General features: G+C 53.1%; 2 protein-coding genes across 4 annotated transcripts in view; one reads left to right on the top strand and one right to left on the bottom strand.

Moving 5' to 3' along the window:
* The window catches only part of NSF (N-ethylmaleimide sensitive factor, vesicle fusing ATPase), a 91925-nt gene extending 90525 nt beyond the window's left edge, over positions 1 to 1400 (top strand). For all 3 annotated transcript variants that reach the window (XM_080360009.1, XM_080360010.1, XM_080360008.1), the window contains exon 21: positions 98 to 1400. In XM_080360009.1, coding sequence (XP_080216135.1) covers positions 98 to 116 — 19 coding nt within the window. In that variant the 3' untranslated portion in view covers positions 117 to 1400. The remainder of the gene's footprint in view (positions 1 to 97) is intronic.
* Positions 1401 to 6323: 4923 nt separating this feature from the next.
* The window catches only part of WNT3 (Wnt family member 3), a gene marked incomplete at its 3' end in the record, with an annotated part of 51830 nt that continues 44706 nt past the window's right edge, over positions 6324 to 13447 (bottom strand). The window contains exons 3-4 of the mRNA XM_080359615.1: positions 8138 to 8403; positions 6324 to 6803 (exon numbers count right to left, since the gene is read on the bottom strand). Coding sequence (XP_080215741.1) covers positions 6324 to 6803; positions 8138 to 8403 — 746 coding nt within the window. The remainder of the gene's footprint in view (positions 6804 to 8137; positions 8404 to 13447) is intronic.

The raw sequence follows: 13447 nt of genomic DNA, 5'->3' as shown, positions 1-13447 counted from the left end.
AGGATCTGTCCTGGCTCCATGCAAGTGGGTTCCAGTGTGTGCTTGATGCTTTTATCCATGTGCATGTTTTCTTGATGGATTTGGCTTCTTTTGCAAGAGTTCCTACCCTAGACTGAAGGTGGACGAAGCGCAGGATCAACAGCTGGAAAAGTGACCAACCTGGAGAATACCCACTGGGATCTTCACCCTTCTGTCTTCAACACACTGGACAAAGTGAAACACTCCCCTGCTTCCAGGAGCCCAACGTGGAATCTGCATGTTTAGTGCAATACAGTATCTTTATTCTTCGTCTTTAATATACTGGTGTCGTGTGGAAGTGTCTTCTAGAACACCGTGCTTCTGTCTCTGTGCAGGCCAGGCCGCGTTCGCTTTTGATTTTCGCATGGGGGGAATGTCCTGTAAGTTTCGAAGCTCACGCTCACTAGTGTCCAGCACCCAGTTGCTATGATAGGAGAAACAACCCTGATTTCCAATAAAACCTGACAGTCTGTGGTGAAGCTGTGTTAAAGTCCTGCTCTCTTATCCTGCTGTGATGAACACTTCCTTGCTGTGCCATCCTCCCGGGCCGATAGCCGAAAACCAGCGCCACGATAACTGAGCTCCAGAACCTCCTGGGTGCTCACACCTGTGCTCATGTTTCCCCAGGTGTTTCGTGGCCCCGTGAGAGCGACCGGCTGGTGGCGTTAGGGACGGGAAGGGTGTTGATCAGAAACTTCCAAATCCAGTATTTAAGGCATCAAAGCTTGTTGTTAAATCAGCAGCAGTTCCAGAGATGCTGGTTGCAGCCTGGGAGCTCTTTGTGAGCAGCTTTGGTGTGAACCAGCCTCGTTATATCCCATTTTTCTGCCGTGTCACCAAAGGTAGAGATTCCTCCTTAGAGACAGAGAGGAAGGCGAGCTCTGTGATGCACGAGGGGCGCATTGCCATGTTTTTGCACAGAAATAAAGGAATGTACCCAACTTTGCTACGTGGTCCCTCTCCAGGAGACGTCTCACGTCGGTGAGGTGCTGCTGACGGCTGCATGAGGCTGCTCCCGCTGGCTCTTTGGCTCCACACGTTTAATAAGGTTCGTGGAACATACCTCAGTTTGGTGGGGCGTGAAATCAAAGCCATTTATGAGCTCTTAGTCAGTGTAGCTTCCTAAACCAGACCCGGCACGCTGGCCGGGGCAGCAGCTCGTGCCGGCGCGGTGCTCCCGGTGCCCGCGGTGACGGCGCCGTCCTCAGCGCGTGTGGAGCGCTCGGTCACTGCGCTCTGGTTTCCTTTCCTTTGGCAGTGCTGTTGTGTTGTGATGACGTTGCGAGTCCCAGTGGTTATTATTCCCTCTCATTTTGTGTACGATCTTGTGGATTTATTTGTTCCTTTCTGTCCTCTGCCAGTCCTAGTGACAGCAGCAGACATTAACTTATATTTCAGAGCGAATGATGTAAACCTTATTGTGTCTTTGTCCAGAACTATATTGATGAATAAATATCTGGTTTAATTGCACATTCAATGGGTACAATAAAAAGCACAACTACTTGTGATGATCTGGGAGACATCTGTGTCTTTGGTGCCGGTGGAGCAGGGGTGGGTGTGTGGGCTGATGTGCAGCGTGAAGGTGGCAAAGCTGTTCCTGGGCTGCTGGTGGCCAGAGGGGTGTTCAGGTTGTACCTGAGCAGGGATGGATGGAATGGACCCTTGGCCTGGATGAGTGACCAGGGCTCATCTTCACAGGATCCCAGGCTGGTTGGGCTGCAGGATCCCTGTAGATCCCCAGCCCTGCTCACGCAGGGTCCCAGAGCAGATCACACAGGATCCCAGGGGGTTTGAATGTCTCAGAGAAGGAGACTCCACACCCGCTCTGGGCAGCCTGGGCCAGGCTCTGGCACCGCAAAGGGAAGAAGTTTCTCCTTGTGTTCAGATGGAGCCTCCTGTGTTTCAGTCTGTGCCCGTTGCCCCTCACCCTGGCGCTGGGCACCACTGAACAGAGTCTGGTCCATCCTCTGACCCCCACCCTGAGATATTGATCCATTGAGCAGATCCCTCTCAGCTTCTCTTCTCCAGCTCCACAGCCCCAGCTCTCTCAGTGTCTCCCCATCACAAAGATGCTCCAGAGCCCTCAGCACCTTTGTGTCCCTCTCTGGACTCTCTGCAGTGGTTCCTTGTCCTTCTCAACCTGGGGAGCCCAGCACTGGCCCCAGTTGTGCAGATGTGGCCTCCCCAGGGCAGAGCAGAGGGGGAGGATTCACCTCCCTGACCTGCTGCTCACACTCTTCCTCACACACCCCAGGTCCCATTGGCCTCTTGGCCACACGGGCACATTGGTGACTCACGGTCACCCTGTTGTTGACCAGAACTCCCATGTCCCTCTGCAGAGCTGCTCCCAGCAGGTCCCCCAACCTGTGCTGAGTTTTGAAGGAGCTGCCTGTGAAGACCTCTGGTCCAGTTCCAGAGGTTTCTGGACCTCGCGGTGCTGCGGACGCCCCACAGATGAACACGTGTGCGTGTGGGTGAGTCAGGGATGTCACACTTGAACAAGGACACGCTGGAAAACGCGGTCACACTGCTGGGTGTGACATCCCGCCCGTTCCAGCCTCCCCGAGGGCTCCACCCGAGGTGTTTCCTGCAGGTGGCACAAGAGGATGACTCTGGCACCCTCTCCTCGCCACGTCCTCCCTACGGCGCCCTGTGCTTTGCAGATAGAACTTTGGCCTTTAGCAATAAGGACCAAATTCTCCATCCCCTTCTGTTGCTGCTTTTTCCCGAACCTTCCATAAACGTAACTGTGACACGAGTTGAGCTGTTCACCAGAGTCAAATGTGTTGGAGAGCGCTGGGGGTGGGTTTGGGGTGCGGGATGGACACGGGAGCTGGTGAAGCTGTCGAGCTCGGGGCTGGGTTTGTGCTCCTCGGGGTTTTCCACAGCGCGCGGGGACAAGCGGAGCTGGGACGTTGCGCACGAGCAGCGCGGTGTGCGGGGCAGCGCTCTGCGAGAGGGCCAGTGTCACTTTTGTGTAGGAATTGGGGATCAGGGTAGAAATACAGAACGATTTTTAGTTTGTTGGGTTTTTTTTTACCCTTCAGATGGGTGTAATTGCTGTGGAAAAAGGCGCTTAAAAGTGTTGTTAATCCATGTTATCCATGGACTGGAGATGTTTTTTTATGAGAAAATTTGGATCACAGAATCCCAGAATGTCAGGGGTTGAAGGGCCCTGGAAAGCTCATCCAGTGCAATCCCCCCATGGAGCAGGAACACCCAGATGAGGTTACACAGGAAGGTGTCCAGGCGGGTTGGAATGTCTGCACAGAAGGAGACTCCACAACCCCCCTGGGCAGCCTGGGCCAGGCTCTGACACCCTCACCAGGAACAAGATGCTTCTCAAATTTAAGTGGAACCTCCTGTGTTCCAGTTTGCACCCATTGCCCCTTGTCCTGTCCCTGGTTGTCACCAGCAGAGCCTGGCTCCATCCTCCTGACACTCCCCTTTCCATATTGATCCCCAGGAATGAGTCCCCCCTCAGTGTCCTCTTGTCCAGCTCCAGAGCCCCAGCTCCCTCAGCCTTTCCTCACACGGGAGATGCTCCGCTCCGTTAATCATCTGTCCAAACCGTCACGGGATTCAGTGCCAGCCTGCGAGCGCCAGCGGGGCGAGGACATGGAGTCCAAAGCCCCTTTCAAAGCACTAATCCCGAGTTGTCCGCGCACGGTGCGGTGATGCTCTAGAGATAAAAACCTTAGCGTTCGGGTGTCAAATCTCCCGTATTTGCTGCGTTTTGCCATCATCGTCCTGCGTTCCCGTGACCGTCCCTGTGCCTGAGAAGCCGATGCCGACCCAGCACCCGCAGTGTCCAGCAGGACTCAAGGCACCTCCAGAGGCAACACACAACCAACAAGTGCTTATTTTTGGTGGTTTTTTTACCTTCTCTTTAATGACGTACCACAAAAAAAAAAGCAAGTTGAAATATATTTTTCTCCAAATATATATATTTATATAATATATAATCTTAGTTAACTCAAGTATATACATTGTATAATAAATAATGCTTATAAAAGAGACATTTTTTGAATATAAAATAAAAAAGAAATTGACTTCTACAGCTTTATACAAAACTTTGGATACAGCAGATTGGTGGAAAAAGATCTTCCATTCAGTGCTAGAATACCTGGCTACAGTAAAATAATTACAAGGCAATAAATGTTCTATTTAATATTAAATACCTTTTCTTGATTAAAAAACAAAAACGAAACCAAACAAACAAAGAAGGGGTTTTGTTTGAAGTCAGGTACTTGGAGTCTTTCCAGACACAGGATTTAATATATAGTTTTAAATAGAATGCATATTGGAAGAGCTCATTCTGGGCCGGGGGTTCCCGAGGCTCTCCTGGGGTCTCCGATTCCCGCGGCCGCTGGACCCGGCGGCTCCTCAGACCCAGAACTTGGCTCCGATTCCCTCCAGCGCGGGTCGGGGTCGGGACCGTGTCCTGTGCTCCACCCCGGGCGTTTTGCACCCGTTTTATTGCTCTTTGCGGCGCCGTGCGCTGCTCTTCCCAGGGACAGAGAAGTGGGGGGAGTAAAGACACAGCTTTAGTGGGTTGGACTTATTTCTGTGTTAAATCACTGGTGCGTGAGGAGCCGTGTTGGAACGTGGTTATTGCTCCTCGTCACCTGCAGAGGAGCCCACCAGGACAGAGAGAATATTTAAGGTTTGATATGCCATGAGGATGCCAGCCCGAGATGTGGGGGATGTGGTTGAGGAGGGGACGTGGCCTGGGGAGGGACAAGCACTGATTCCTCTGCGCTGAGGTGGCTTGTGGGATGTGGGGCCCGGAAGGGAAGGGAAGAGGAGAAAAGAGGAAGAGAAGATGGAGAGAAGACGGAGAGAAGATGGAGAGGGGAGGGGAGGGGAGGGGAGGGGAGGGGAAGAGAAGAGAGAAGAGAAGAGAAGAGAAGAGAAGAGAAGAGAAGAGAAGAGAAGAGAAGAGAAGAGAAGAGAAGAGAAGAGAGAAGAGAGAAGAGAGAAGAGAGAAGAGAGAAAGAAGAGAAGAGAAGAGAAGAGAAGAGAAGAGAAGAGAGAAGAGAAGAAGAGAGAAGAGAGAAGAGAGAAAGAAGAGAAGAGAAGAGAAGAGAAGAGAAGAGAAGAGAAGAGAAGAGAAAAGAGAAGAAGAGAAGAGAAGAGAAGAGAAGAGAAGAGAAGAGAAGAGAAGAGAAGAGAAGAGAAGAGAAGAGAAGAGAAGAGGAAGAGAAGAGAAGAGGGTCTGCCTGGGGTTGTGCTGGTGGATGATGTTCTCCTGTCCCCTCTGCCCTTGTCTCTCTGGAAATGGTTTGACCAAGTCTGGAGGGGAAAGGCTGAAGAGGAAGCCTGGGCAGAAATGACCCCTTGCCGTGGCTTCTGTCTCCCCGTCCGTTACTGACGCTCGGAGCTGGTGTAGCAGCTCACCTGCCGGGTACCCTGTCCCAGAGAGATGCTCTGGGCTCACTCTGGGACATGAAGTCGTATTAGGGAACAATTAGTGAACAGGTGCATCAATGGGGCGGATCTGCCCAGGTCCTTAAGAACACCCTCTGTGGCAGCTGCAGGGCCAGGAGGCGGCTGGAGCTCGTCCCCATGTGAGGGGTGGTGGCCTCACCACTGTCACCTCTCGTGGGCCAAATGCCAGAGGATCAGCTCTGGGCTCCGGTGTCCTGCTGACCCCTGAGGGGGTTAAAGGAGAAGATTTGGGGCTGTGGGAGCAGAGCGGGCAGAGGTGGGAGGAGAGGCGGCTCTAAGGCTCCGTTCCTGTGCTCAGAGGGGTTTGTTTCTCCTCCATCCTAGAGGAGGCAGGAGGGAGCCTGGCCGGTGATGGAGGGGTTGGCTCCTTCCTCCTCCTCGCCACATCTGCTGGCACCAGGGTGGCCGCGCGCCGGGCAGGGCAGCCCAGATCTGCTCGGCTTTCGCTGCATAAGATTAATTTCCCCCTGAAGCCCCATGTTGGCACCTCCGTGGGCCAGACCCCGGGGGGCACTGGCAGCACATTGGCGTGGCTGTGCCCCGCGGGACCTGCGCTGTCCCCGCTGCTCCCCAGACAGGCTGTCATGCCAAAAAAAGTCAGCGAATGGATGATCTAACGTGTCTGCAGCGCTGGGTCCAGCCTTGGACCACCTCGTGTGGGTGAGATGCTGGGATCCTTCCGCACAGCGCTGGTTTGGGCTATGTTGGGGTATCTGCCTTGACCAAGGGCACTGGGATTGTTTGATACCATCCTCTGAAGTGTGAGGCCACCATGGAGGGGCTGGTCACAGGGTCCATGGGCCCCTCGGCCCTGCTCTGGAGCAACGTCCCGTCGGTTGGAGACCTACCCACGTTTACTTGCAGGTGTGGACGTCGTAGACGCGTACGCACTCCTGGCAGCTCACGTAGCAGCACCAGTGGAAGATGCAGTGACACTTCTCCTTCCGCTTCTCAGTCCTGGTGTTGTGGCCGCGGCCGCAGCACAGCAGGTCGCAGCCGTCGATCCCGTGGGAGGTGACGTTGCACGTTCTGTCCCTCGTCCCAAAGGAGCCCGTCTCCGGGTTGGGCTCGCAAAAATTGGGGGAGTTCTCATAGTAGACCAGATCCCGCTCCGTTGGCGGCTTGAAAAGAGCGTACTTGGCCCTAAGAGTTTCCACCCATCCCCGAGATTCACGGTGCTTTTCAACCACCATCTCAGAAGCGCTGTCGTATTTATCCTTCAGGTAGTCGCCAATTGCCCGGAAATCGGGCTGGGCCCACCAGCAGGTCTTGACCTCGCAGCTTCCCGAGAGACCGTGGCACTTGCACTTCAGGTGCATGTGGTCCAGGATGGTCTGTGCGGGCGAGAGAAAACAAGGTCAGCAGGGGTTTATGATGCCCAGCGTTTGGTTTTGGTTGCCCGCTTTTGCTACCTGGGTTGAAATGTCTGATCTGAGCTTAGTCTGGAAAGCGTCGGCTGGTTGTAAGTGTGTGGGAGCTTGGGTGTGTGGCAGAAACATCTCTAGACAGGGACGTTGCGCTGGAAAAACCTGAGATGGGCAGCTGCTCTGATCATCTATCCAAACCAGTCCAAACCAATCCAATCTAATCCCAAAGTCTGACCCTTTCAATGGATCGTTGTGTGTGTGTGTGTGTGTGTGTGGACAATCAGAGCCCAGGAAGGAATTGTTGCCCTGAGGGTGGTGAGAGCCTGGCCCAGGTTGGCCAGAGAGGTGGTGGCTGAACCATCCCTGGAGACATCCCAGGCCAGGCTGGACGGGGCTCTGAGCACCCTGAGCTGGTGAAGATGTCCCTGCTCATGGCAGGGGGGGCACTGGGGGCGCTGGGAATGTCCCTTCAACCCAAACCCCTCTTGATTCTCTAAGTTGAGGGTTGGAGAACATCTCTGACACATGTAGATGCAGACTGACCCCCTTGTCCCAGCTTTGGTAACAACCCTTCGTTTTATGCGCCGAGTCTGGCAGTTTGCACTAGAAAGTAAATGAAGTTGTGAATACAAGGACATGATGCTGAAACCTCAGAAACTTTGTGTGGAGCAAAACAATCACTGATTTTTGCTAAAATTCATATATATATATGGAGTCTTTTTTTAAACAGGAAACTGTCGTCAACACAAGTTAGAGTTTCAAGCTTCTACCCTTCCAGCTCTGCCTGCAGGGGTGTGGAAAGGCAATATCTAGTGTTTGCTTCAAGCACCGTTTGAACAGCTTCCCTGTAACACAGCTGAGGCACGCTGGGTTTGCCAATGACCTAGAGTGGGCGGTGGCCCAGGTACCTGCTGACAGCAGAACAGAAGGGAATATTTCGGTTGGAAGGGACCTACAACGATCATCTGGTCCCACGGTTCATTGGGTGGGACAAGGTTACAACAGGGAGCACACAGGAAAGAGCAGCTTGGGTGGAACATGCTCTTTGCCGTTGACCCGGGGTCTTGGGCGGTTGAGTTGGGTTTCTACAGGGTGACGTGGGAGATGTTTGCACTGGAATCAAGGCGTGTTTAGCTCTTCTCAACCCCCAGCCGTCTGTTTGGGGGGTGGAAACGCTGCGCCCTGGAAAATAACCCTTGAAAGCTCGTGCCCGGGCGTTATCGTGGTCCCGTTACGTCATGGGGAGCCAGACTGGGCCGTCCCCACCAACACCCCCAGCTCTGTCCCCTCCGAGCACTCACCGTCCTGCCGGCCTCGTTGTTGTGTCTGTTCATGGCCGAGCGGGCGTCCGGGCGGTTCTCCCGGGCGTCCGCGAACTCCCGCGACACCAGCACGCCAAAGTCGGCGTCCTCGCTGCAGCCCCCCCATTTCCAGCCGTCTCCCGGAGGTCCCTTGTGGTGGGAGTCACAGCCGCAGATGGTGGACGTGCCCTCGGCACAGGAGCGGGTGACAGCGAAGGCCACCCCGGCCGACGCGATGGCGTGGACGAAGGCGGACTCTCGCGTGGCTGCAGATAAACAGAGTCATGGGGTTATCGGTCAAGGCAACACTTTTATTTTCCTTCCCAACCCCCTTCAGCATCACCTAAACCTCATTAAAAAGCAAAAAAAAGTTGTTATTTTATTAATTTTTCAATTAACTTTTTCTGAACCGGGTGCTGCGGGTGTCGCCCTTTGGAGGATGCAGATGGAAGTAGGTGGGAGAGAAGTGATTCCAGCTCTGTGTGTCACGAATGAAGATACAGCGGGTGCAGGATTTGATTCATCTTGGATGCACAAAGTGTTGGTGAGAGCTTGAGGGGCCTCAGAAGAGAATTACGGGAGTAATTCCTGGTCTGGAAGCCCAGAGAGGGACTCCATGGCTGGAGTTAGTCCAAGGGGAGATGAAGAAGCTCATACATGTGCTGAAACGGGGACAGGTTTCAGGTGACGCAGGACGGGTGATGGCAGAAAAAGCCTAAGAGAGAGTAATTACTGTTAAATGTATCCAGACTAAACTACGTCTAGTGACTTTACAGCAATAGAATAAAACCAGTGGAGAGTGTGACAATAACAAGGAAGTTGGTCATTAATTACCGAACAATCCTGGAGGACAACAGATGAAACTCAAGTCTCTAACTATCGGCATCAATAGATTTTGACAGGCCGAAAGGAGCAAAGCTGGAGAAAGTCCTTAAAGCGCTGAATGCTGAAGAAAGGATGAAGTAACTTGCCCAGGATGCCCAGGTGGGCTGGGAGCTGGGAACATGTGTGGATCTTCCGTGCTCAGATAGAGAAAATGTCTCGGCAGAACAAAGATACCCGGGCAGGGGGTGGGGACAAAGCAGAAAATCCACGTGAAGGTGGAGGTGCAGTGGGTTTGCTGAACTGGAGCATCTCCGTCCATCGCCTCTTCCAACTGTCATTGAATCACGGAATCACAGATGCTTTGTATTGAAGGGACATTCCCAGCTCCCCATTGCCCCCCCTGCCATGAGCAGGGACATCTGCACCAGCTCAGGGTGCTCAGAGCCCCGTCCAGCCTGGCCTGGGGTGTCTCCAGGGATGGTTCAGCCACCACCTCTCTGGGTACCTGCGACAGTATTCACCTTTGTCAATCCCTTCCCTTCCCTGCTCATTCTGCGGGGCCCTGACTTGGACTTTGGGCGGCAGCAGCCAAAATGCACGTGGGTGTGGGGAAAGCACCAGGAGTAATAAAGATGTTTACATGGGCTGGATGTTATAGGCAGCCGGGTCTGCGCAGGACAAGGCCACGTGGGATGGGTGGGAAACCAGACCAGAGCCGCCTGCTCTGTGCCTGGAGCCTCCAGACTCGCCTCAAGTGCCTGAAACCAGGGACCTGCTGCTCTTCATCGTGACCCAAACCCTCCCGCCACCGTACCCTCCACCACACGGTGGTTGCCATGAACATAGGAACATCTAATTCAGGGTGGGCTGTTCTGGATGGAAATGACCCAAGCCCAGAGTTGAAAGTCTCCTGAAATGGCATCGTAGGGGCTGTTCCAAACCGCACACCCACACCCACAGTGGCCGTGGAGCCGTCAAAGCAGATTTTATTGCTCTGCTACGACCAGACGGAACTTCTGAGATACTAGAAGCACAAAATACCAGCACTGTGAGGACACCTAGACCTGGCTTTAGAGGGGACGGAAGGATATGACCTTGCCCACTTAATATGGTGGCGTTTCCCTACTGTGAGGTCTGTGAGTTCAGTTACATGTTTTTGGGAGTCCTGTGTTCTGTCTGAGAGTGGACAAAACATGGTGAGATGGAAAGGGTGTTTCCTGTGTTGTACGTCCTGGTATATTAACTCTTCAGGAGATCGTTGCAGAAGTTGTGACGTGCTCTGAACCGCCCTGGTCTTCTTGCTGGTGCTCTCATGGGTGGCTCTTCCACTGGTTTGAAAGCAGGACAATGGTAACAACTTTGCATATTCAACCCAGATTAAAGCCCATCCAATTTGTTCCTCTGCTCACATTGACTTCCATCTTCAAGTAGCTTTTAATGGTCTCTATATTTACTCCTTAGTGCTTGCAGAAAGCAAAACTTCCATTTTATTGTGGTTGAAGAGCAACATTTGTTAAGTCTTTCCAGAAACGTCCATTACACCCACCAGCCCGGCTGCCCATCTGTGCTGGGGTTTGATTCCTCTTTCCAGAAAGGTGAGGAGAAACAAATTCTGCCAGAATTTCTGACAGAAACTTTGGTCCCTGGACTTGGAGTGTGGGTTCTTGCAGTAGTGGCCTGGCTGTTGAGCTACAGAGCCCTGCTCAGGATGGTCTTAAAGCTTCCTTGTTGTTATCTGTCTCTATCTATCTATCTATCTATCTATCTATCTATCTATCTATCTATCTATCATCTATCTATCTATATCTATCTATCTATCTACCTATCTATCTATCTATCTATCTACGTCTCTATCTCTATCTCTATCTATATCTATCTCTGTCTCTATCTCTATCTATCTCTCTATCTCTATCTCTATCTCTATCTCTATCTCTATCTCTATCTCTATCTATCTCATCTCTATCTCCATCTCTATCTCCGTCTCTATCTCTGTCTCTATCTCTATCTCTCTCTCTCTCTATCTCTATCATCTCTATCTCTAGCTCTATCATCTCTATCTCTATCTCTATCTCTATCTCTATCTCTATCTCTATCTCTATCTATCTCTATCTCTATCTCTATCTCTATCTCTATCTCTATCTCTATCTCTATCTCTATCTCTATCTCATCATCTCTCTCTCTCTCTCTCTATCTCTATCTCTATCTCTATCATCTCTATATCTCTATCATCTCTATATCTCTATCTCTCTCTATCTCTGTATCTCTATCTCTATCTTTATCATCTCTATCTCTATCATCTCTATCTCTATCTCTATCTCTATCTCTATCTCTATCTCTATCTCTATCTCTATCTCTATCTCTATCTCTAATCTCTATCTCATCATCTCTATCATCTCTATTTATGGCAGGCAGTGTTGTACTAATTCTACTCATTTTGAAATCAACAGGAGTTTGGCCACTGACTTGAGCAGGTCTTTACTAAATACAGACTTTCCCAATCACGTGCAAAATAACATCTCACTCAACTTTCTCCTTGGGGACGAGTTTTGATTCAGAGTCTCTCTGGTCGAACCATGTGTCCCGGTGTGCCGCATTCTGCAGACATGCAGCACCCTGGTGAATGACACTGCAGTGCTTCAACCCTGCGTGACATCTTATAAAGATGGAGACTTTAGGTGTTTCAATTCAGAGTAGATGTTTGAGCCCATCCAGCCTTGTGGCCGGAGACCGGGGAGGTGCTGAAGATCAGGGGCCATGGTGCTGGGGAACCGCTGCTGCAGGTGGTCCCGGCTGCCTGGTGGGTGTAGCTGCACCAAATGATCAGGACAGTCATCAGTGGACGTGGGATGAAGCCAGAATGTTCCCCCGACTCAGACCACCTTGGAGACTCTCCCCTTGTCCCGAGTAGGAGCCATGACCCGTCCTCTCGGCTCCTGCGCACCCCTCACCCGCTCTCGCCTCGTGCTCCAGGAAGGTCTTTGCTGCACCAGGTCCTGCTCCTTGGCCTCTTTTCAGAGATGGGATGTAGTATCCAAAAATCAGGAGTCTCAAACCCACCGGATTTCACCCCGTACTGGCAATCAGAAGAGGCAGCTCGTGCGGACGTGCCAGCTGCAGAGACGCGCGTCCCTCCTCTGCTGCACCGTGAGGAACTCGGCTCTAGGTGCCAAACGTGACCCTAAACCGGGGCTGCTCAACCCTGTCACTGCCAGCGGGACCACACTATGGCTTTTAGTTTCTTTTAATTGAAACTCTTCCCTCCTTGCCCTCCCCACCTCTCATGTGCCAGCAGAGATCCAGCCTCTACCTACGGAGGTTTTCCTTAGGTACCTTCCACCCTCAGCTTACACAGGGACCACTGGGGGCTGTGGGCCACCGGTTGGAGATCGCTGCTCCAAGTGGAGCGTTTCGGCCTGACAAAGGCTCTTTGGGTGGCCTGTGATCTAAAGCAGATCAGATTAGAGGAGCCAGCGAGCCCTTCTGGCCTCAGACCAGGACAGCTCGGGGGCAGAGGGGGAGGACACGAGCCGCTCTCGGTGCTGACATGCCTTCGCTCTCCATCCCGCGGGTGTGAAAGAGCGACGGGCACGGGATGGGCAGCCGTGTTTTGTGAGTCCCTGCTCAGAGCGCGGATGCTGGGGCGGGAGCTGCGCCGGGGCCGGTGCTGCCGCGGGCACAGACGCCGTGAAGCCGCGCCGGGGGCCGCAGCCCTGTCCAGCTGCCCCGGCACCCCCGTGACCGCGCGTCTGCCCGGCGAGCTCTGGGCGCGGTGCCGGGCCGGGGGGAGCGAGCTGCGCACACAGACGCCTTGAAATCCTCCCCTGGGCCTGGGCGAGGAGCCGGGAGAATTTCCCAGAGACGAAATGCGGGAGCAGCGTTCCCAGAACCAGGGGAGGGGCTGGCGAGGGAGGATTAGAGCCGTCTTGACAGTGCACCACTGCGACTGTCTCCCAGCCGGGCCCGTTACCTGCTGGGACACTCAATTTGCCATTGTTCCCGCGGTGTCACACTGTATTACCAGCATAATACGGAATGTTTCCGCCGGCCAGCGTACCCACGGCACAGAGCACTGGCATTCCCCAGGAGCACCTCGTAGCAACGGGGCAATGTTCCCCTGTCCTGCCGTCACCCTCCAATCCCGCCAGCCCGGCTGGGAAATCCCTATTGATGGCTCTCCCCAGCCCCCCGCCACCGGATCAGAATGGCTAAAGGGCGTGTGAATGCGGCAGCGATTTGAAACGACTGCGGCGCTGGGATGGTATCGCTCGCCCTGCCTCACAGTAGGGGAGGAAGCTTAGCTCTTTCTCATCAGTATAGGCTTATTTTTCTCTCTCCCTCTCTCCTTTCCCTCCCCCTCCCTTTAAGCTGTTGAGTTTATATCAAGACAGCCCCTGATCCCACACACCCCTGTTTAGATGCAAATGACTGCGAGTGTCATGGCTGAGAAAAGCCATGGGTTATCGTGGTGCGGGTCTGCCTTTTCAC

This window comes from Nesoenas mayeri (assembly GCF_963082525.1).
Source record: "Nesoenas mayeri genome assembly, chromosome: 26".
Classification (NCBI taxonomy): domain Eukaryota; kingdom Metazoa; phylum Chordata; class Aves; order Columbiformes; family Columbidae; genus Nesoenas; species Nesoenas mayeri.
This window is presented reverse-complemented; position numbering and strand designations above follow the sequence as displayed.